General features: G+C 37.0%; 1 protein-coding gene across 1 annotated transcript in view; it reads left to right on the top strand.

Moving 5' to 3' along the window:
* The window catches only part of LOC122630428 (homeobox protein dve-1), a 47192-nt gene that overhangs the window by 19043 nt on the left and 5004 nt on the right, over nucleotides 1-23145 (top strand). Inside the window, exons 3-4 of the mRNA XM_043814906.1 lie at nucleotides 21639-21781; nucleotides 22053-22355. Of these exons, the coding sequence (XP_043670841.1) occupies nucleotides 21639-21781; nucleotides 22053-22355 (446 nt within the window). The remainder of the gene's footprint in view (nucleotides 1-21638; nucleotides 21782-22052; nucleotides 22356-23145) is intronic.

The following is a 23145-nucleotide window of genomic DNA, read 5'->3' on the forward strand; positions in this document are numbered from 1 at the left end:
TCTCTCTCTCTCTCTCTCTCTCTCTCTCTCTCTCTCTCTCCCTCTCTTCTTCCCTTCCTACCTTCTCTATCCTCTTCTCCCCACCAGTTTGCCCTTCCCAATGAACGTTCCTTGTTCGTCTCCCGAAGGACATCGGCCCTGACCCCACCAGGAATCTTGTCTGTTGCCTATACTTCCCTGCTAGTTGTTTACGCATGGAAGCGGTAAAAAAATTCCCATAACTGCATTCCCCTCGTCAAGAAGTTCCGAGAAGAGGGGATAGAACGTAGGAGTCTAAGTGAAACTTCCTATGGAATTCCTATATGGGACTTTTTTTATTTATTTTATGACTTATTTAAGATTATTATTAAATTATTTGGAACTTTCCTAATTTTGTTTCTTTTCTCTAGATAATCCTAATTGATAATCTGATATCTGGTCATTTAATATACGTATTGGAAAAATTATTGTGTTATCTTCTAATAAGCTGAAAGAACTTACGAGATAAATAAACTTTATTTCGATTTATATTTGACAAGTAGAATTTTAGATTCGTCCTACAATTAAAAGCAAATACAAGGGTATTATACGTTTTTGAATATTTCATCATACAGTCAAAGTATTACGGTTTTTTGATCTTTATTACATCGACAATTTTTTTCTTATTCTTTATTTCGTTCGTAAGCTCTATATTAGTGGCACGATCCATCCAGCTTATCTTCGATACACATCTCTAAACTGAAATATCAAGAGCATTAAATCTCTTTAGAATAGTCTCTTTGGCATCGTATATTAGATTTATGTATAATAAATGGAGTTTATCTATAGATACATCTACATCGATTTTAATTATTACGGAAAATTATTAATGAAATTACTATTTTTGTTGACTCATGACTTGAGCAAAAATTTTTTGCTTGTTTATTCTATATTAATGACAAGGTTATTATCGTTATCGATCACGAATAAGTTTTATGATCGATTAAAAGACAACGACGACGATGAAGTCGATCGATGGCTTTTAAATAATCATCGTAGCGTTATCGGCTTTTGGACGTTTTGGTATCAAATTAATTATCATGTTCCCATCTTTCCACCTACTTCCGGACTAGGTAATCTCCTCGATTATATAATCCAGCCATTTAGGACTTAGACTCACTAATCCTCGTAGCGCCATCGCCAAACAAAACGTCAGGGTTACGTAATCTTTGAAGATTGCTTGATCCAGGATTACGTTGAAAACAGCTTCGACGTTGCAAGAACATCTTTCTTTTTTCTCCTTATATTTCTTTTTCTTTACTTCTCAATGAGAAGAAACTTACGAAACATTATTAGACTTTAAACTTAGGATTATCTCGAAAGCAGATAGAAATTGATTTATAAATTTCTTTAAAAATAATCAATGTAAGTGTTACGTCAAATATGACACACTTTTTACAGTATTAATTTTAATAACTGATAAAAGAAAATATTAACATATCTATAATCGTAGATAATAAACCAATAACTTTCCTTTAAAGAAAAAAAAAGAAGGATCGTCCTGTTCGCAGCAAGGACGATCCTTACCTAAACGCTAACATGCTCTCCTGATACCATTGTAAGTATCCTTGTCAGATATTTTTATAAAGAGAATCCAAGGGTGAATCGATCGTCATACCTTTATTGTATTTTATGGAACGTCAAATAAAACGACAAATGAAAAAAAATGCAGAAAAGAAATATATATATATATATACTAAATGAAAGGAAAAAAGAAGGAAAAGAGAGGAATAGAAAAAAGAGAAAGAGGATAAGAATGAACGAATGCATTTGTCGAATCTTTGGAAGATGATGATTCGAAGAGGAACGTGGTACTCTTCGGCTCTTCTGAAAACCTCGGACAATATCATACCTCCAACTCCAAAAATGCAACCCTGATCATTAACAAGGATATGAGGGTGAATTTGCAAATACACGTTGACCGTACTGACTATTTGACTTTAGTGTAGCGAGGTCGAATCCACAACATCAATGATGGCATCTGCTTGCCAACCCAACAAGATGTTCTCCTAGTTGCTGAGTAAACAATCCTCGTCTACCGTCGTCAAAGGATCCTTCTCTTTTTCTAACGCAGCTACGCGTGTCAATTCTTTAGAGATATGATCGTAATATTTTTCGAATAAATTTGCATATTTTCTTTCCTTATTCATTTCTTTTCTTTGCTTCGCTAAACAATTTTATATATCGTTATTTCTGTATCATTTACAATCGAACAACATTTTTATTTACAATTATTAGTTTTTTGTTACTTGTCTAATCTTCTGATAACAATTCTTAAATACTTTTTTGTTTAATAATTTTATTTCTAATTTGTGTCATGTCGATGAAATTTTATATATAATTCAGATATATGGTAAATATAATATATTTAAGAGATATAACGATATGGGTCAAAAAGTGACCCGTTCATCAAAATTAACACTTATAGCAGGTCTATTACTCTTCGAGTAAGAGAGACAGAAAGAGAGAGGAATAGATAGAGATAGAGATCCATATGCACACATGGAAGGGTATTACAAATTTAATTAATTCTATTATCCATTCTATGGCGATTGGTCTATTAGATCATCACTGACACCTTTGTTCGATGGACAATGGCTTCAATCAGATAATCCGCAACTATTTGATTAATCGAATCGCACTCACTGATAAATGAATGAGTCTGGTGAGCGCCTATACTCTCTCTCTCTCTCTCTCTCTCTCTCTCTCTCTCTCTCTCTCTCTCTCTCTCTCCCTGTCTTTCACTCTCTTTCACTCTCTTTCTCTCTCTTTCTCTCTCTTTCTCTCACTCTTTCTCTCTCACGCAGCTAATAATACCTATTCTTGCTATGTAATAGATCGAACCGATGCATATAATAATATTCGTATAGTAATTGATGCGCTCTGCAAAAGCCTTTTGACCGGCTTAATAGACACTTGTCTAGTCGCATTAATAATTTTTCTTAACTACCCTTAAAAAATTAGACACGAAGATGAACAAGTTCTATGGTACTTATATCTTCTTTTAACGAAGGAATCACGTTCACGCAAAGTATACTATCGAAGGTGTTAAAAACCTTTTCCTAAATACGAGACTACCGTTCAGACAAAGTTCGATTAGAACCCTCTTGGTGGTTCCTCGAAACGTGGCTCCTCGAACTTTCTGCTCTCCTGGGACGGAGAGGTCACACGGTAGCCTTACCCGCATTCCCGTGGGATCCCATTGGCATCCCTAATGGAAAGGACGAAGATGGTGAAATAGGAACGACACGCTTTCTGGACTCGTAGGTTATAGCAGGACACGCGTTATGTACGTCTCTACGACGACGACTACGATAACAATGATGATGATGATAATCACAATGATGATAATGATAGCCATTCATTAGCTTGACGACGAATAATCTAGATCCGTGTTTCATCTAGCCATCGGCGATTTAGCTGAGGATATACGGTCTTCGGGTTACCAGGATGCCAGGACATCGAAGGATCCGCGAAAATTCTTCTTCTTTCTCATCTCGTCACTAAACCTATTGCTTGTTGACACTGAGGAGGAGACACCAGGAATCGTGGGAGACCCAAGGGAAACTCATTTATGTAGTCCTGATAGGAAAAATCCTACCAAATCTGGATAAATCCGAGAACGAGATGGATAAGTTTAATCGTACATGAGTGCGATTCTTGTCTCGTTCATTACCTTTTCATCTTGAATTTCACGCTATTAAGAAATAATCGTAAATGAAAGGATCGGTGAGAGTAATCGAACAAGTTATATCTCGTCGTTAACGTTTCCCATAACGAATGAAATTGACTACGTATTTTTATGGTATTTTTAAGATTTAATTGTTTATTTACATCTTTTGAAAAAGTAAAGAATATAATACATGATTAAAAATAATTGAAAATTTACGAAGGATTTCACTTTGTTATAGCAGAATTTAATTTTACAAGGATACGGGACTCTCTCGGAGAGAAGTCCTTGAAGAACGCGATCGTGAAACACGAACGGACACCGTAAAGATTCATAAACTCCTGGTAACAAACCCCCTAAACTCCGTTCTAAATCCAGGATCAAGCTTCATTCTTGTCCACGATCGTCCTTTCTCTAGGGTACTCGCGCGCGCGCGCTCCTGATCATCCTTACCCCATAAGGTCCTGTTACCGAAAGCCCTTCGAATTCAACGGAAATATCGGCGAGATGGCAAAGCGATCCTAGAAGGAACCGAATGCTTTCGGTTCCTTTCATGCTTTCCTGCTGACCTAAGGATTCGCTTATCCTTGCGTGCTCGATCGACTCCCACGAGAATATCTACGTTTTATCCTGATTGCACATATTCGTCCTTGTTAAATATCTCGGCTTTTTTAACTTTGTTCGAGGATCTTCGATATTTTTTATTTCAGATATTTTTCCTTCAAGAATTTAAAATATAACATTATACGACAATAAGGATAATGATTGTTCATAGGATGATTAAATAGGGTAGATATAAATAATAAAAATTCTCTATCGAAATTCATAAAGAATTTTTGTCTAGACTGTACGATAATTTTTAATTATATGAATTATTTTGAAATAATTTATTTTTAATTTATTATTGACATGGAAGTAAATATAACTGTTTTCTTTCGATGAGTTTAATATCTTCATGCTTAATTGAATATCATTTAAAGCAATCTAAGAAATATTTTTAAAAATCCAAAGATTCTAAACGATTTTATTCGAATGGTTGGTAAATTCGAGAAATTCGAAAAAAAATACGGTCTTAATGCAGTTTATTCTCGTAAAATGGAAGAAGCAAAGAAGAAGAAGAAGAAGTCGACTTTATTTTAAATTAATCCTCGATTCTCGAAGCGATTGAAAATAATCCGAGATTAAAGTTCGCGCTGCGCTATGAAAGTTCGAAGGAAAGTTGAGGGGAAAGTACGAGCGCGGCAATTCACGAACACGCAGAAAACATTTCGAAGAAGCAACAAAAGGATGTAAGAAGGAAAGAACAGAGAGAAAGGCGCAGCAAAAAAAAGCGGAACGGGATCTTAATTCCGTCGAATGGGGATCCCTCGCAAATCTCTATCTTCCTGCTTAGCTATCGGACCTTTGTGACGGTTGTGGTGGTGGTGATGGTAGTGACGGTGGTGGTAGTGACGATGGTGGAGGGAGAGGATAGAGAGAAAAGGATAGAGAATAAAATTTATTTTTATGACCTGAAACCGGTATAGGAAAGAGCCGGTGCATCGGAATAAATGCAGTCAAGAATTACAAAAGATTACCTACGGGTTAAGAATGAGGTAACGAATGAGGCTGATGAAATAATAAAGATCACGAAGAACGGAATAAGAACAGAACGATGAAATTGTATAAATAAAATATAATAAAAAATTATATAAAATTTAAAAGCACTGAGTAAGTAAAACTCAGAGAGAACATGGTCTCTAAACGAATTATGTGAATGAAGTTTCTTCTGGCATATTAAATACGAGTTTATATTTTATTTTGCACACCCATTGAATTATTTTTAATAAGATATTGTGAATGCGGCAGTATCTAAATAAGATTTTTAAAGAAAGAAATTAAGGACTAATATAATTATGATAATACAGTAATGATAATGATATTGAGATTATTATAGCGATACATGCTGTTAAAAGTAACAAAATTTATTGTAAAAAAAGAAAAGAAAAAGAAACAGAGATATCAAAAAGGGTAAATGTCACTAGAGAGAACGTAAAATATTATACAATAAAATTATTGATAAAAAGGAGAGGAGAAGAAAGAACGAAAGAAAGGAGGGGAAATAATTTCCCTCCGGATCGACCTGGTTAAGATTCATAATTTATGATCTTGGGAGTAATCCTGGCTGGGAGTGAGGGTTTAGGATGGGGACGGGTCAGTCGGTAATTCGAAGAGGCGAGTGGAGAAAGATGCGTGCATGAAAAAAGGGAGACGAAGAAAGGTAGACGGATAGATAAAGCAAAAGAGAGAGAGAGAGAGAGAGAGAGAAAGAGCGAAGGAGAATGAGAGAGAGAGAAAAAGACCAAGCGAATGAAAGGAAGAGAGAGAAAGAGAGAAGTATAGAGGGTGAAAGAGAGAGAGGGAGAGAGAGAGAAGGAAAGAGAGAGGAGTTAGGACTCATCCTTTGATCCGGGATTTATTTAACTACGATAGCAGAGCGTGGGTTTATCCCGAGGGAGGTTTTAGCCGGCAAAGGGGCGCGCTATTGATTTTTAGCTGGAGGATTAAAAGCGCACTTTCGTAACACTATACTCGGGCGCACGCACACGCATGCACTTTCGTTCGTGCTTTTTTGTCGTTGGGTCTCCCGTCGGCTTTTCGTTATATTTTTCCAAAGTTACTGTATCCAAAGGTTTTTGTTTTTTTTCTTTCTTTCAGTTTTCTTTTCCTTTTTTTTTCCTTTTCACCTCTTTTATTTATCTTTCTTTTTTTTTTGACAAACCAGTATCACACGCATTTCGTGTATTTTTCTCGAGTGAAAGAAAAGAAAGAAAGAAAGAAAGAAAGAAGACACTCGTGACGTCCCCGATAACACGGTGGAAGCTAAAGCATGCGAGATAACCATCTTGCCAAGCTTATCTCTCGTAGCACTTTCGAAACGAGGTCAGACCGACTCGCCAAGCGCAAGTGGAATTTCACACTTTCTCTCTTAATCTCTTTCTCCCCTCTCTGCCTCTCTCAAACCCCTCTAGTAACTGCGTCAAACGTTATCGTTCTCTCTTCCTCCCTGTTCTTAAATCTGTTGTTGTTATTGTTATTGTTGCTTTTGCCGTTGCTGCTGCTGTTGTTGTTGTTATTGTTGTTGTATCTCGAACGACCTAGAATCGAATATACACTAACCGGTTATGTCTTAACAAAGTTAACAAGGATCAATGAGGCTTCGAAATGAATGCGTACGTTCAAAATAAGTGAATGAGAAATTCAAAAAGAAAGAGGAAAAGTAAAACAAAGAGAGAAAGAAAGAGAGAGAGAGAGAGAGAGAGAGAGAGAGAGAGAGAGAGAGAGATGTAAATTGCTCGTTACCCTTGCTCGTTTATAAGGAAACAAAGCTGAAAGCGGGATCACTGCCCTTGGCTTTGCATCTTCTATTCGAGATATACATTTTCCACTTTCGTTATCCGCCCGCTGACTCTCCGCTCCGATCTTGGATCAAAGTGCAACGAACTTGCGGGCTGAGCTTGAAAGTTGAAATCCGAAAGCAAACGGTCCGGACAAACGATCGAACGGAAAGACGGATAGGCAAGACGTGGTGTGTAACAAAGCCAATGTGTCCAGTATAACGACGACGACGACGACGACGATGACGACGACTATAGGGGTTGATAAAAAAGAACCTCTTAGGCTTAGAAGTGGCAAGAGTGTATACGTGTGTGTGCATACGCGAGCACGATGCACCGATCAGGCTGGCTTTAGGAATACGTTACCGTCGTCATCGTCGTCGGTGGTTATCTTCATGGGTCAGCGCCCACGGCTGTTGGCTTAATCTTCAGCTGCCGAGGAGAAAGAAAGAAAGAAGGCGAAGAAGAGATCGGGGTGTGAGTGAACACAGAGAGAGAGAGAGAGAGAGAGAGAGAGAGAGAGAGAGAGAGAGAGAGAGAGAGAAAGAAAGAAAGAGAGAGAGTTGAGAGGAAGACGAAGGGTCCATACGCGCTTATCTTTATCCGATGCTCGTCCGTCGACGAGCGTTCGTCGTTTAACCATTCTCTTTATTTCTCTTTCTCTCTTTCTTTCTTACTCTTGAAATCAAGCGAACGATTATGCTACTCGATTTAATCCAATCGTTGAATTTTTATTACTCGACCCACGGTGCATCATTTTTCTCTTGCTCTCTCTCTCTCTCTCTCTCTCTCTCTCTCTTGTATTTTTCTTTTACTTTACCTTTCCTTTCTTCATTCTCTCTTCCTCTATCTTTCTTTCTTTTCTCTTTTTTTATATTCTTTAATTTTTTTTCCTTGTTCCCTAAGAGCAGTAATAATGAATTAATTATTTAATTATCTGCACTCACGTCATCCTCGTGATTCTTATTTAACTTCGTGTTCATTGCACTGATCCATGTATGCACTTACATATCTGCATCTTTTTTTTCATTCTTCTTATATTCGTCTAGAATTACATTCTCAGTTTCTTTTTTTCTTTTCTTGCAGATTGACTTCGTTTCCATTTCGATTTATTTCATTCAGCTTACTTACTCTTATCAATTCTTTTCCTTTCCGATATATCACATAATACACACCCGTATATTTTTATTAAAATATCAAATAATATTCATATTCTTTTTCTCGTATCCTTATTCAATATGTGCGACATTAGTAAAAAATCTATTCCTTTCTCTCCCTATCTCACTCTCATTTGGATTTATTGATTATAAGTATTATCCAAAATTAATCCCGGTCTATTTCTTATTTAAACGATATAATCGATATAATCGATCCATTCTATTTACTTCTCTCTTTAATCGAGATCACTTTAATCGACTCCGCGAACTCGACGTTGCATTTCGAAGCTATTCGATAATTACTGCGTTACTTTTAAATCGTCTTCGGGTAATTAGCCAGCCTCAAGTTCTGTCTCTCGTCGATCGCTTTAGGAAGATCGTTAATGATGGATCGTCGGAGAACGGAGGAGAAGAAGGAAGAGTAGTAGATCGAACAACTAGTACGATCTAGTACGATGCACAAAGTGAATCGCGATGGCTGCCGGCAAATAGTGCGTACGTCCCTGCGAGCACGAGCCGTGTAAATCGTATTAGGGATTATTGCACGATCAAAAATATCCCCGAAGGATAATCCTCGAAGGTAGAAGCGCTGTGTGAGTGGCATTAACTCGGACATGTATTATGATGCGTGTAGGTATACAGCGATCCCCTGGAAACCCCTATGGCCTCGGGCTCTCTCTCCTTCTCTCTCTTTCTCTCATTCACACGTAATGCACACATATATATATTCACTCACTACATATCTGTCTACCTTTCTCTCTCTCTCTTTCTCTTTCTCTCTCTCTCTCTCTCTCTCTCTCTCTCTCTCTCTCTCTCTCTCTCTCTTTGAAACATTGTATACTACGTCATCGAGCGTAGAAGAGAAACTGTGTGCGTATCACCGCTACGTCGACCTCGGCGAAAATCCACGCCTCTGCATCCTGCTTTCGATTTATCTTTCTCCTCTTTCAGCCATGCAAAAGCGCGAGCGCAAGCCCGAACAGGTGATATGTCGCTAAGGGTTGTATTTCGGACGTATCGAAAAAATCTATCTCTTTCTTTTATTTTTTTATCTATACTCTTTTTTTTTTGTTTTTCCTTCTCTTTTTAATCTCATTTTCTATATCTCTATTGTTATTTCCTTTTGTTCTTACTCTTTCTCCCTTTCTCTCTCTCTCTCTCTCTCTCTCTCTCTCTCTCTCTTTCTCTCTCTCTCTCTATCTCTCTTTGGATAGAAAATCGGTATGACACGAATCGATAATAATCAAAATTTTATAATAATAATCAATATTGAATGAGCAGATCTTCTCTTTATTCATATATTATACTTCGGTCAGTCAATTATTTTCTGACAGTAAATTCAACTGGTTTCTAATCATAATTAATTCCTTCAATTATTGAACAAAATATACAAAGCACAATGCAGTCAATTATTATTTAAAGATGAACATTGTATACATTATTTAATGAGTGTCGATCTTAGGAAAACGTTCTTAAGGAACATTCTTCTTCGAGTTTTCAAATGCCATAACGTTTTCATTTAATTACACGATAAAACATTATCGCATAGTTTTTTACTCTTGTACGATGACACAGTATTAAACGAGCATACGTGTGTGTACTTTTGTTCGTCTAGTCGAAAAAGGTATAATTCGTTTAGTTCGTATAGTTCGTTTTAAGGTACGCGAAGGATATTCATTGCTTTTCCAAAAGACTTTTTCTATCCTTTCACCGAGAGTAATCTTTTCCAGACTTTATTCATTAAGACTTCGTTATTCGTTAAGGAAATGTATATTCTTTTGAAAAATTGAATTAATCCTTCTTGACCAGATATTACACTCAATTGTTATTTTTTCAACAAGTAGAATCAAGATTCTTTCTTTCCCTTTTTCCATTTAAAACAAAACATTTCTCTTTGAGCATTGTAACAAACGTCACATATAGATGTAAGAAGATACATCGAGGATCTAAAAATAAAGATAAAGAAAAAAGAAACAGAAGGAAAGAAAAAATGTCAGAAGCAGAGTCCGTCCAAACAAATTTTGTAGTTCGTCGTTGTGTCAATGTTGTTATTTATTATGTAGTAATAAAAATGTCGCTCTCTCTCTCTCTCTCTCTCTCTCTCTCTCTCTCTTTTTTTTTGGGTCGACCCATCGTTGTCGAGAATAATTAATCATTATTTATAGGGCTTGTAGCAACGATCAATTCGTCCTCCGGGAATCGATCAACGCGTCTCGATTGAACAACTCGAGATAAAGGAAGCTGCGAGAGTAACGTGCTCTTTCATTCTTACGTCTCGCGTAATCGATGAGAGGAAAAGGGAGAGACAGAGAGAGAGAGAAAGACAGAGCGAGCGAGAAAGAAAGAGATAAATAGAGAGAAGGAAAAAGAAAGAAAGAAAGACGTCTGCTCGCGTTCGACTTGCACTGGCAATCCTATTTCTTTCTTATGCAAAATCTTGGAGCTGCGCGTAGCGTGTTAAGGGATTAAAAGTCTGCTCTATAGGGTCAGCCGAAGGCTTAGTACGTCTAACAAGATTAGCCTAAGATGCCGAGTCCGCATACCCCGAGGATTACACATTATGTATTCACCTGGATGTATTCACGCAGAGCAAGAGAGAGAGAGAGAAAGAGAACCAGAGAAAAAGAAAGAGAGAGAGAGAAAGATATCTAGTTCGTGCTTCTTGCGTGTACGTACGACGCCTTCAACGACGACGCTCTTCTCTTCCCATAAGAACTAAATATCGAGCTTAATCCGAATGAATTCTTCTCGATTCTCAAGCCGTTATTTAAAAATTGTGAGAAAGGAAAAAGAAAAACTAATAAACGTATTATATATGTAGATATAAAACGTAGATAACGTTTCGAAAGGAAAACTATCAGTTTCAAAAGTTCAACGTTTTCTTATATCTGACGTATCTAATCAAGAAGAATTTGAGTAAAAAAAAAGAAAAATAAAAAAAGACAAAAGAGAAGAAAAAAATTCGTAACAAGACATCGGAGACGAACACATTGTAATAATAGAAGACGCTTAGAGACGTGAGATCCTATAACGTGCTGGAAGAAAGAGAGCATCGCCGAGGGGGAGCCTTATCTTTCCCTCGTCGACTAGTACTCTATTTCGAGGCCGAGATACGAGAGTCCGCTCTCTCTTTCTCTCTCCTCCTCCTCACCCTCGTCTTTTAATGTCTTTTCTCTCTTTCCTTTCTTTCTTTCTTTCTTTCTTTCTTTCTTCCTTTCTCTCTTTCTCTTCTTCAAAGAATACCACCACTTCCCTTGATGCCTCTCGTTCTCACTCTTTCTCAACGTTTTGATTAAGAGAAGCGAGAAAGTCTAACGGACGAAGTGAGATCGAGGACGAAGGAATAAGATACGAAAATAGGGAAGGAGGGAGATGAAGAAACGAAAGATGGCTGGAGGAAGGAAAGAAAGTCCGCGAGAGATACGGAGAAACGAGCATTGAGTAATTGTCGGCTTACGTCTGTCAGATCGTCAAAAGCTTTGCCTTCCCTCTCAACCAAACCGTGACGACCAAAAATCGAGATAAGCTTACGAATCTTCCCCCTCTTCTTGGGCATTCCACTTCATGGAAATCGCGAGATACACAACGATTCGTACCATGGTTAGAATTTCTTCGGACTTATTCTCTATATAGAAGTAGAAAGAGAGAAGAGAGAAGAGTATCTTACTTTAACGCGTTTTAAATATCCTTCTTTCTCTCCTAACATACGATCCTCTCGATCGTCTTTTAACATAATCGAAATCGAGTTCGAGTCGAAAGATAAATTCAAATCTAATAAGAGAAATTATCGCGATGAGATCAACGTCAAACGCATTACGAGGAATTATTTTCATAGAAGTTATCGATCGATCTTCTGCATATATGATTGAGCGCGAGTCACCGAAGTAAATATACTTAGAACATCCCGTTAAAAATTTCGAGCAATTGAGAGAATTAAGATTAATCGTTCCGATCCTATTTGTATTGTTTTATTTTATTTAATTTTCTTTTTTTCCTTTTTTTACTTTTTTCAATTCTATTATAAATATAGCATATCCTTAAATAATTTGTCATCCGCGTTCTGAATTAATTATAACGAAATAATTGTCACGATAATTATAAAACTCATCTAAATCGCGTGTATATTTATTCCGAGAGATAATTACATCAGCATGAAAGCAAAGTACAATAGTTAATTAACACAATTTTTTTTCTCTTTTTTATATTTCAATAGATATCTCTCTATAAATATCTTTTGCGCTTTAATAAATATAATATCATATGATACTTTTAATTTCAAATTCTATACATCGAAAACAATTTAACACCGTCTCGTAATTCGCATAACCACGAAGTATTCTGCCCTGTTCTTCCATGTAAGTTCCCAAGCAGGAGCGAATAAGATTTAGAAAGAAGTTATCCAAGGTGAGAGAGTGAAAGATAGAGAAACGTAGAAAGACAAGACAGGAAAGGGATAGAGCGATCCAAGGATGGTAGGAGTAAGTGGTGGTTTTGGCAAGGGGATGCTCTGATGCGATTTCACGCTGGATTTGCTTAAGATCTCCGCTAAGGAGCCCTTTAACCCTCCCCTTTTACCCTTCCCCCTGGCCTTTACCCTTCCATCGCGCTATCTACGCATTCGTGGCTGCCTTCACCTTTACTTACTTCGGTCACTCCTCTATAATTCTCCTTCTTCATTCAAAATGCCACAATAGAGTAACATCATTATCGATTAAATCGTTCATTAATAATTGCAATGATCGTTAAAAATATAACTCAATTTATATATATATATTAACAAAAACTATATACCCAAATGCATTTGATATGTTAACATAACTTTTTGAGATTATCGATGAAGATCTGAAAGATCTTTGTTTCAAAGATATCCCGTAGCATCGTAGAACATTCTCTCCAGATTCAAGGATAATCCTTGAGAGCTCACCTTCTCCTTCAGAGCTCCACCTACTCCTCCTTTGAACTCAAAGTTCCGTACGCAAGTCGGCCTTCGATCTCCCTAAATATTTGAGATCCGTCCGAGCAAGTGGAATAGCTAAATCCGACGTATTTCTTGGACGGATGGACGATAGGGAGAGTGCCGTCGGAGGGGTTGCGTCTGGGGGATGAGGTGGTTCAGGTTTTGCGTTGGAAGCCCTCGCGGATTAGAAGCGTTCGTATTGCGCACGTATATCCGTGTTTTAAGGATGCTCGCGCATACACACGGCTGTATGCAAACCCTTATGGCTTAAGCTAAGGCTAAGGCTCTCCCTTGAGATTACTACGTCATTCTACAGGACTCTCTAGTCGCCGGAAGGATCAGCCTTCTCTCTCTCTCTATATATATATATATATATACATCTTCTTCCTTCTAAGGATTTCGTCGTTCCTAAATCAGGTTGTCAAGCCACGATCCCGACTCACGTGCGCCGATCTAGAAAGACGTCGTCCAACCTCCGAAGCTTCTTCGATTTCTTCAAGAAAAGGATCGTGTCCTGCGCTTTCAGGATACAAACAAGGACGCGCTACGTTCGATGAATAATCCGTGCTATCTCTTTGGACGAACGATGAACTAATGGACGTCGTAGCTGTCCTCTACCTACCACCCTCCTGCACCCCACCCTCTCACCTCCCCCATGCTTCCTTCTTCCTTCTCGTCTCTTACCATCTCTAAATCATCCCCCGACAACGAGTTCGCGTTCGCAATAACTCGTTACCGAAAATCCAAATTAAGCTTCTTAGCCGAGAAATTTACGAGACGTTCGTTCTCCCTCTTCTTCTTCCTATCTTCTCTATACCTCTTTCACTCTCTCTCTCTCTCTCTCTCTCTCTCTCTCTCTATCTCTTCGAGACGTAACCCTTTTCCTCCTTATATCGTTCCTTCGCGAACGCAGTTTACCAAAGTAATTTTAATCTTCGATGCGTATGGGACGCGCGAACGCTTCACGATCTATATCTACATCGAACAGCTGTTGTGAATGTGTGTGAGTGTGTTTATATATATATGGGTAGACGCGTTCACGTTTTCGATAAGGAAGAGAAAAGAGAAGGAGTGAGAGAGAGAAAGAGAGAGAGAGAGAAAGGTGCGTCCTCCTTCTCGCTTTTCCTTTCTCTCTCTCTCTCTCTCTCTCTCTCTCTCTCTCTCTCTCTCTCTCTCTCTCTCTCTTTGTCTCTTATTCTCTGCCTTGTATAAGAGCTTACTCTCTAAGCGTCTTAGGGCAAGTTTTCACCCTTGCTACTCTCCTACGCGCTCGAATGCGCGCGTTCTTATGAAAGCACGAGCGTGAGCGATCTCGGAAATCAAGTAAATCATAGGCGAGCATACCTCTCGGAGGATTTCAAAGTATTTAGCCTCTAAGACATTTCGATGGATAGGGATAATAACGTTTCTTATCTTCTTCATATGTATACAAACAAACGGCCGTATACACAAACACACTCATAAACGAGAGGATGGATCGATAATATGAAGTATATTAATCATTTTCAATATACATTAGATCTATTTCAGAATATATGTATGTACATGTATATTCGTGCATATTTTTCAATAACAGATCATTTACAATACGAAGATCGAATAAAATCTTTTCGTATTAACGAGAGTGATAAATTTGTCGACACACGTTTTCTCCGTTAATTACATTAATTTTTTATCCGATGAAATGTTTTAATCTCATTTATAATTTTTCAATGAGAAAATATTAAATAATATTATATTCATTTGGACGATACGATAATCCCCGTACTAATTGTTAATTCAATTTAATTACAAAGAAAAAAAAAGGAAAAAATAAAAAAAAAAGATAAACGATCGCGTAAAAGTTCGTAATATACAAACGACGAGTGCGCTTAACTTTTTCAATAATATTATATATATAAGTGAACTTTTATTGGAATAATATAGATATAATAAATTAAAATAAATAAGTTTGGAAACGAGGAAGATAAATTTGTTCCCCGCGATGCGTGATTATGTCGCTAAGAATGGGCTAATGCTCGGATTTAGAAGGTTTCGTCGCGTGGCCGGTGATCTTATAAGTTACACCGGCTGTAATGTTATCTCATTAGGTACGTCTTATCTAGTGCTTTCGTCCGCGCTCGAGCTTAGCTCCTCTACCCGGGCGGAGCTTAAATCGCACGCGAGCTTAACGGGACGACCATTGGACGCACGCGAACGTAACACGAAGCGAGTTTCCTCGCGTCATCCTGAATCAATCCTGAGTTGTGTGTTAACTCGATATCAACGAAATGAATACAACGACTCTAACATCGAGCTCTTTGATTATATCCAACCACTTCGTCATTGAAAATACCCATCTCGATCGTATCTACTATTATTTCGAGTAACAATCATGTGAATAACAATACGATCAAAATAATATTTTGTTGGCATATATCGATATGATTTTAATCTATTGTACAGTAACGCTCGATAAAAGTATATAATGAATTAACAATTTTTCCTACTTTCTCTCTTTACGTATATCTTTAAATAATATTTTTTTAATAATATAAAAAAGAATATATATATCTTTTTTCTTTTGAATATTCTATTAATGCTTATATAAAATAGAATAATATCACAAACCTATGATACATCTTTTTATTATTCTGCCAGTGTTGTATAATTAATTAAATTTTATTTTGCACATTGTGTTTTATAATATTTCTAATTGATATTTAGAAAAAAAAATTCTTTTAATACATTTGATAAAATGATAATATATTTTTTATTATGACTTTTCATTTTTTATTAATCATCTAATATATTTTAATATCATATAATTCGTTAGACGTTATTACATCTACGCTTTTATGATTCATCATACGCTTTTATGATCTGATTTCATATTACGTGTTTGATTAATATAAGGAAAAATTTAACCGAAAGTATCATTCAGGAACGGTAGCGGGAAGGGAACATGGGGTACAGATACGATTGATAAAAATAAGATCAGATATAGTTATCAGAGCTATTGCATATCGTTAGATGAGGTTTCATCGGTTTAGCGATAACGATTCAACATACAAGTAATAATCCATTGGAGATTATCTTGCTTCAATTAATCGAGCTTTCAGACGCGCATTTACTTTTTTTTTTTGACAGAGTATTAGATCGTCTAGTTTATAATATATCTATATATGTATAATAGATTAAAGTTTTTTATACCCAAATATATAAGATGTATTATTTTTTATCAATCCAATTTCATAAATGGATTGGACGGAAAATAAAAATGATCTTATACGATTCATACAAACGTATTTTCCATTTAATTTCCACTTTTTTTAAATTCTAATTGAAAATTAAGTATCCTAGAAACGTCGGAAATTTGTTGAAAAATAAGAAATTGTACGAGATCAATACTTATTTTTACCATTATCTATATGTTAGGATTTTTAGAATAAAAAAGAGAAACGAAGAATAGCTCGTTAGGAAACACATAGGAACATATGTTAATGTAACGAACGATGAAAAGGGGAAATCATTGAGAAGGAAAGAGATGTAGAACACACATGCAAAAGAGAGAGAGAGAGAGAAAGAGAAAGAGAGAAAGAGAGAGAGAGAGAGAGAGAGAGAGAGAGAGAGAACACGAGGCAGATAAACGCGTCGAAAGAGTTGGGTCCTTATCTGTAAAGGCCGACATCCGCCGGATCAGCCCGAGATACCGAAACCACCCACACTTTCCTTCTTCTTCATACACCCTTCCTTCTCCTCTATACACTTCATATTTGATGCTTTAATTAATCTCTTAATTTCTTTCATCGATGAACATATGTATTCAATATGTTTACATATCTCCAAGTTTATTCTCGAAAAATAAAAATAATGTATAATGTCAAAATTGTTGAAAAAATTTCAATACTAGCAATAATAAATTTCTGAATTAATATCGAATTTAGATATATATATTTTTTAATTACAATATAAATAACAATAATGAGATGATCATAAGGATATCAATAATAATGATCATTTTAACGATAGTATTCGAGAAAGATGAAAAATGAAATTTGACATATGAATTGATCATTGAACTGAAAGCAAAAAGAGATATCGATAAAAAGGAAGAGTATGGCTAATGTCTCGTCTTGGGCTGAGGCTTCGTTATACCGACCGGCTGATTCGATTTCGAGAGATTATAGCTGGTATCGTCTTGGATTACCGAGTCACGAAGACGAAGAAGAAACCTTAGGATCGAGGTCCCGCGCGTACTGTGTCTATCTCTCTTTCCCTTTCTCTCTCTCTCTCTCTCTCTCTCTCTCTCTCTCTCTCTCTCTCTCTCTCTTTCTCTTTCTTTTACTCATTTGCATGACACTTTTCCTCATTCGGAACAACGTCCGGTCAGGAACGAGAACTTGCACGAATGATCCAATCGATTGAATTAGTTATAACCACTCATTAAAATAATAAATCCAAATCATTTAAGCATGAATATATAAAATCAATAATAAGTTGATGTGTCATCGATTATACTTTGTATAAATAATATATCGAAATGTGACGACAAATTAAAAAGATATTTAAATATAATAATTAATGAAAATATATTTATAAATAAATAAAGAAAATATAATATAGAAATAAAAATAAAAGATAGAAGATGAGAAATAATCGATACACGTATGAATATATGTATGATCTACACGTTTGACTATTTCACAATCTTGCTTCCATCTCTCCGTCTCTCCCTCTCTACATTTTTCATCATCGTCATCATCTGAGAATCGATCTTTTACATAATCTCCGTTATTAACCAGCCATGAAAGTCCAACTAATCCCTAACAGTATCGCCCGTTTGAGAGATAAGCTCGTTCAAAGCATGTATGCTATATTAATTCTATAAATAACACTTACTAGTAGTCATACGTCGGTAGATAATCATGCTAACTTCAACGTTATTCCCAATCGAATTTTCCTTCTTTTCTTCTTATGATTTAGGAAGACTACGAACTAATCTGACCGATAAAAGAAATCATCTGCCTTATGCGGAAACGATGCTCGAAGACACAGAAAGAAAAATATTCTCAGAAAGTATCTTCCACTTCACTTTCTCTTTCTCTCTCACCCTTCCTTTCTCACCCCTCTCTCTCTCTCTCTCTCTCTTTTTCTCTATCTGTATCTCTTCTGCATTCACTCGTTCACATTAAAAAGAAGAAGCCATTATCGTTGGGGATGGCCCACCGCGAACTCGGACGCGGGGTTGTCGAAAAATATGTTCCAACTTTTTTATCTCACATCCGTGAAGCACCGAGAACTGAAAGCGAGCAGGGAGCCGTTAATTTATCAGCGAAAGAGTGGAAGAGAGAAAGAGAGACAGAGAGAAAGAGAGAGAAGAGAGAGAGAGAGAGAGAGAAAGAAAGAAAAAGAGAGACAGCATTTAAAGAGTCACTCGTTCTTTCGACGAATCGGCACGAATTTCTTCCATTTCCCGTTCATCGAGTAAAAGAAGAAGAAAAAAAAGAAAAAGAAAAAGATGAAAGAAAAAGGAAAAAATGTAGCGAAAGAAGTCTCGATGGAGAATCGATTAGTTTTGCTGTTACTCTCTTTCTCGTCCTGTTCCTCTCTTTCTCTTTCCCTCTCGTTCTCTCTCTCTCTCTCTCTCTCTCTCTCTCTCTCTCTCTCTCTCTCTCTCTTCCTCTCACTCTTAACCGGAAGTGCGTGTTTGAAAATAATGCGACCGTTTCGCGGTTTTAATTGAATATTTAATAAATCGCAAATATAGCGCACGATGCGCGCGGAGATTTAATTAAATTTTAATCGCCTTAATTAATTCCATTACAAAATTATGCGCGCGCTTTCCCTCCTCCCTTCCGTTCCTTCTACTACCCCTCTCCCTTTCATCGTTTCTCTCCCCGTCTTCTCTTCTCACATCCTCACCTATTCGTACTCCTCTCCTACCGATCACGGCCCGTACACGGATAATTCCCTAATTTTGCGTTATGCTCGTCGCTTGGAACACATGCCAATGCGATATTCTACAGGGATTTTCTGTATTTTCGAACGTTCCTTTCCCATTCTTTTCGTTATCTCGTTGTCATTAAAGTTTCGAGTTCCCCGATGGACAAGAGAAAGAGAGAGAGAGAGAGAGAGAGAAAATTACATTTTACAAAACTGATGTTTCATAAATGTAAATTAATAATGAATGATTAAAAAGAAAAAAATATCGAATACGGATACTATTGAATAGTTATTATAAAAAAGGAAAGTATGAACTTAATATGGGTTTAAAATGTAATCGAAATTATTAGTAGCAACTAGTAATTAATAACCTGTTTGACTGGTAGATAAAATACGTAAAATTGATAGAATAAAAGATTACCAAAAAGTTGAATTGTAAAAAGTAATCATCTGATGAATAAAAATTTGCATAATATAGAATAAAATAAAAATTTAAATTTATATAATTTCAAGACAAGAAAATTAATTTTGCAGATGTCAAGATTAAAGTAGTGAAAAAGAATAAATAGTAGAATAAATGAGTGAAATAAAACAGAAAAAGAAAAAGAAATTACAAACGCTTATAACTCTAGCAAAAACTCGATCTTAATAATTGACCCAGAAAAAGGGAAAAAAAAAAATATATTATCGCCTTCTCAAACTCGGTCTTGTTTCGATCTCTTCTTCTTCTTCTTCTTCTTCTTCTTCCTTCGAGGGTCCTTCCGATGAATCTTATCATCCAGCGAGAACTGTCAAAGACGAGAAGCTTGCTTGACGCTTCTTCCGACGTGCCAGTTCCTTCCTCTCAGTTTGCGAGGCGAACGGGGAGATAACCGGAAGTTAGATAGGACCTGCACCAGAAATGAGAAATGTCTTTGCCGTTGCAGAGATTAAAGATTTCGCGGATGAGTTAGCTGCCACTTTCTTTCCATCTTCGCCCTCTTTTTGGACTTTCCTTTTCATGTTTCTGTCATTCGTCTTTTAAGACAACAACTTTTTAGATAATTCGACTTTGTTCCTCATTTATATACTGTATCATAAATTTACATAATCGATCAGCTTACTGATATAACTTATAAATAAATATTTAAATTTATCTCTGCATGAACCAGAAAAAAAGAGAGAAAGAGAGCAAGAAAGAAATATTATATAACAACAATGATTCGAATGTGCAAGATTTCATTGGTCGTTATTGCATTGCATCATATAAACGAATTGGCAAAAGTTAAATACTCATTCAAGCAACTTCTCATTCTTAGCAATGCCTTTCTTAACTAGGTAACCACGTTGAGAATAAAGCTACAAAGATCGTTCTTTAACAGGACGAGTCACGTGGCACGGTGAATCGTAAGATACGAAACGTTGCTAATAAACAGACCGCGTAATACGGTCTACCGCGACTAAACCCTGTGGCGTAAAAGCCCACCTTAAACCAGCTGATCCCGGTACAAAGACGACGCAAGGACCGGGCACCTTAATGAAAACTGTACGTCCCTGGATTAAGGTGGCCACCGGTCAGCCTACAACATCCCTCTAGGTACGACCTGTCTTATGCAACGTAGGGTGTAGATGAGAGAGAGAGAGAGAAGACCTTCTCTATGATGTCCGACCGTATTAGATGGAAGTTTAGAGGCATTAATATCTAATATAGTGGTGCCAGGTAGTAAATCCTTTCTCGGTTATCTTCACTGGAGACTTAACACCTTGCATCGAGGAGCCATTGGCCATCAATCCAGCCGTCTCGAGCTCTCTGGTCTCTTTATACATTGACATTTGGCGTTTAATATTGATTATAAATAAATTATTAAATAAACGTACACGTATACAAAAAAAGAGGAAAGAAAAAGAAAAGAAAGAAAGAAAGAAAGATATGCTTCTTCGTTGATCGTAAGAAAAGAATAGTTAAGGGGTAATAAATTCGGCGTTTAAAAAGCATTTAAGATAATCAAAATCCGTGGACATTGAAAGCGTACTCTGAGAGATTTGGTATTATGCGAATTGGACCTGGTAAAGCACTATTTTCTCTCTCTTCTTCCTTTTCATCCTTCCTCTCTCTCTCTCTCTCTCTCTCTCTCTCTCTCTCTCTCTCTCTCTGTCTTTCTCTCTCTTTCTCCATTTTCTCGGTTTCGGAGAAATCTGGGATTATGATCTGAAGTGGGATAGAGACTCTGGGACTTAAGTCAGGGTTACACAAGGATCGTAGCTATTGTGCCATCGCCCAGCTTCCATTGTCTCGGGTTAGACGAGTGGATCTGCATATGCTTAACATCGGAGTTAGACATCTCTTGGCGATCTTCAACTCCGCGAATCATCTCAAATATCACGATTCTCCAATGTCGATGTCGATGCCCATTGTACTGGTGAAAACGTCTTGGTGTCAGGGTAGCCAACGCGAATTACGAAAGCGGCTTTTCCTTTCGGTCCTTTTCAGTTATCCCTTTGTTGTCTTAATTTTTTTCCAGTTCTCATCGATTTTTCAATTTTCTTTGTTGCAGCGAAAAATCTTCCGGTTCATTGCGTCGTCGAGACTATTCATAACATCGTCGAGAGTCATGCGAGCAATGCACGTGAAAATTGGCGAAGACCTCAGATCGAGACCGATTCTTATGTAATCATACCGGTTGCGATGCCCTTTCAGGTAATTTTTCTTAAAAGATGGTTACTTATGAAAAATTAATTAAATCTTTGTTAAAGTTTAATAGTAATAATTAAAATCATTTAGAGATAATGAAAACATTGTTTGTTTCGCAAGATTCGTTCGATTGTCATAATATATTTTAAATCGAAATTTGCTATGCACTAAATTATCATCTCTCGTCTTAATTGCTTTAAAAATGACGTGGTCAGCGTTAAAATCAACGTTTAAAAAGATAGTTAAATAAGATCGACGTTGATATTTATTGTTTTAGGATTTAGTCGGCGAGGCATTGGTCCGGCTGGGTTACTCGAGCGATTTGATACCCAGCGCAAGAGGTAGCATAGTGATAAGAAACTGGAAACCTCTGCCGATGGAAAAAGTAGCTGAAGGTCCACTTTTAACCGTTGGCGATATCCTTGCGGAACTTACTTCGGTAGCAACCTTGAAGATTCAGGTTTACAGATCGAGACCACCACCTCCTAGTCCAGCAGCCGAAGTCAGAAATAAATTGCTCAGGCTGCTTTTACTTCATAGCCACGCACTTCTCGTATCCGCAGGATGTCCTTTGGACGAGGTAAGGAATCTAAGTCTCTTTCATTAAATAAAATCTTGAAAAATAGGGAGGAACAAAAAGAGAGAGACAGAGAGAGAATGAGAGAAAGAAAGAGACAAAACGATTCTCAAGGTCGACTTGTAAAGAGCCACCACGAGGAGCACTTAAAAATGTATAAAATGTAAATCTAGCCCGAAGAGTGTTTGCCTTCGTGGCGCTTTAATCTCATTAAGAAGTCCTCCTCTTTGGTACTCTTGTTCCTCCTTGGTAGAACCACGCTGGTAATCTTCGCCGTTGGAGTCTCGCACCGGCTGATCCTCGCCTTAAATAAATGTTCTCTTGGTTCCGTGTCGCCGATCGAAAATTCGTCTCGATAAAAGGCCCTGACCCTCTTTTCTTTTTTCTTTTTCCTCTCTCTCTCTCTCTCTTTCTCTCTCTCTCTCTCTTTTTTCGTTATCTTTTTTTTTCTTTTTCTTTCTTTCGAAAGAATAACGATCGCGAGTACTTCTGCAAGCTATTGAATATACATGGATCTTTTGCAAGAGTTATCTTCCCAAGAGAAAGAAGGTTGAAATTCTAAGAAGTCGAGGTTAGATCGATACCAAAGAAAATTGTCTTTTCGAGTTCTTTCTTTTCTTTTTCTTTTTTTTCTTTTTTTTCTCTTCTTTTTTTTTCTTTTCCTTTCCATCCTTTTTCCAGCAACGAAAGCGATCATCCACAATACGTCAACCGGAAAAGGAGAACGCTTCGCGATCGTGCTTTCTCGACAGTAGAAGATCTTATAGCGTGTGATAGGATTACCCTTTACTCA

Source organism: Vespula pensylvanica, chromosome 7 (genome assembly GCF_014466175.1).
Source record: "Vespula pensylvanica isolate Volc-1 chromosome 7, ASM1446617v1, whole genome shotgun sequence".
Lineage (NCBI taxonomy): Eukaryota > Metazoa > Arthropoda > Insecta > Hymenoptera > Vespidae > Vespula > Vespula pensylvanica.